This window comes from Oryctolagus cuniculus, chromosome 4, assembly GCF_964237555.1.
Source record: "Oryctolagus cuniculus chromosome 4, mOryCun1.1, whole genome shotgun sequence".
NCBI lineage: Eukaryota > Metazoa > Chordata > Mammalia > Lagomorpha > Leporidae > Oryctolagus > Oryctolagus cuniculus.
The window spans coordinates 15015934-15017364 of record NC_091435.1 but is presented as its reverse complement, the minus strand read 5'-3'; the positions used below and the strand labels follow the sequence as shown (position 1 = coordinate 15017364).

The following is a 1431-nucleotide window of genomic DNA, read 5'->3' as shown; positions in this document are numbered from 1 at the left end:
TGCACATACTTGTAATGATGCTGCCAAAATTATGAGCATACTTTTAATAATGCTGTCAAAATTTCTAGTAGTTGAATGCAGAAGTTTCGCTCTATATAGTTCTTGGGCAATGTAGCATCCAGGCAATCTCTCAATGTGCCAGACCTGATGCCATGTCCTAGGGAAATAGATTTCCTAGAAAGAGTACCCAGAATCAGGATCTCCCAAAAAGATCACAAACCAAACTTTGAAAATGAATAAAGAACAATGAGAACATATTGGCTGCATGAGTGAATGAGTTTATTAGGTCAAACACAACTGAACTTCCATACATTTTGCAAGAAAAAAATCAATAGCGAATGAATCATTTGTTTCTGAGTACAGATATTTGACTCTAGATATGGTCTTTCATTAGTATCATGGATTGAAAGAGCTGAGCTGTCAGTCAGTGCTTAACGCCAAAGGAAAAATGAAGAACTGATAGTGATAGGGCTTTACTGACATTGCCTCCTAGGCCAGTTGGTTACATTTTGCGTAAAAGGCCTGGGAATTCAGTAAGCTGATCTGCAGAAGGATGATGCATAGGTTGGTCTGTAACAAGGAGACTGGCAGTTCCCGGAAGTCAGGTAAGTTGGACAGAAGATTCTTGATCCGGAGTTCAGGGAAGAGCAGCCACGAACTCCATAACTCAGGGGTCTGAAGCCACTGGATCCACAACCTGAGGAGTAGAATTGCCTTGATCCACAGCCCGAAGAATAGGAACTTCTAGATCCATAGCCTAGTGAGCGGCAGCTGCTGGACCCATAGCCCAGAGATCCAGTATAAGTCGTCTGGCAAAGTGAGGAGGTCCTTGGTCGGTAGCAGGAAGTCTGGCAGGGCCTGGGCACCACACAGGGTGTCTGGAAGCTGGTGGGCTGGCAGCTGGTGGGCTCACAGCTGGTGGTCTCACAGCTGGTTTCCTGGCAGCCAGTGGAGAGAGGCAAGCCCAGCTGGCAGGTGCTGGAAGACTGGGGCTTCGTGACGTAGACCAGGTTGCTGGGGTAAGAAGAGCCACAGGAGGATCCTGAGTAGCGTGGGTAAACCCCGAGCGAACGGGAGGAAAAGTTTCCAGAACAGAGGTTGTAGGACATGATGAGAGGAGCTGTGAGTTTAGCTGAGTGCCAGTGGGAAGATGCTCTGAATTTGAGTCTCATGGTGTGGACTCTGGAGATTTTATACTCCAGGACCTGGGTGTGTCCCCTGTCCTGATGATCCCTCCTCATTGCTCATCTTTTATGATAGAAAGCCTCTGTAGGTCAGTGCTTCAGTTTACCTTATCACAACATCATATACTTAATTGTACATTAATCACTCTGGTATACTCAGGAGGAAGCCACACTGTCTCCATCCCCTGGAATTCACTGTGGTTTGACCTTCAGGGTTATAGGTTACCTTTTGGCTATCCTCCCTTTT

At 46.5% G+C, this 1431-nt stretch overlaps 1 protein-coding gene across 1 annotated transcript; it reads right to left on the bottom strand.

Moving 5' to 3' along the window:
• Positions 1 to 257: 257 nt before the first annotated feature.
• LOC100342216 (keratin-associated protein 13-2-like) lies at positions 258 to 1182 on the bottom strand. The gene has a single exon (XM_002716680.5). It carries the CDS (start codon positions 1170 to 1172, stop codon positions 531 to 533), a length of 642 nt encoding a protein of 213 aa, XP_002716726.3. The 5' UTR covers positions 1173 to 1182; the 3' UTR covers positions 258 to 530.
• Between the last annotated feature and the right edge of the window lie 249 nt (positions 1183 to 1431).

Excerpts from the sequence above, each read along its gene's own strand:
- LOC100342216 (XM_002716680.5), bottom strand. The coding sequence starts at position 1,172 with ATGAGACTCAAATTCAGAGCATCTTCCCACTGGCACTCAGCTAAACTC.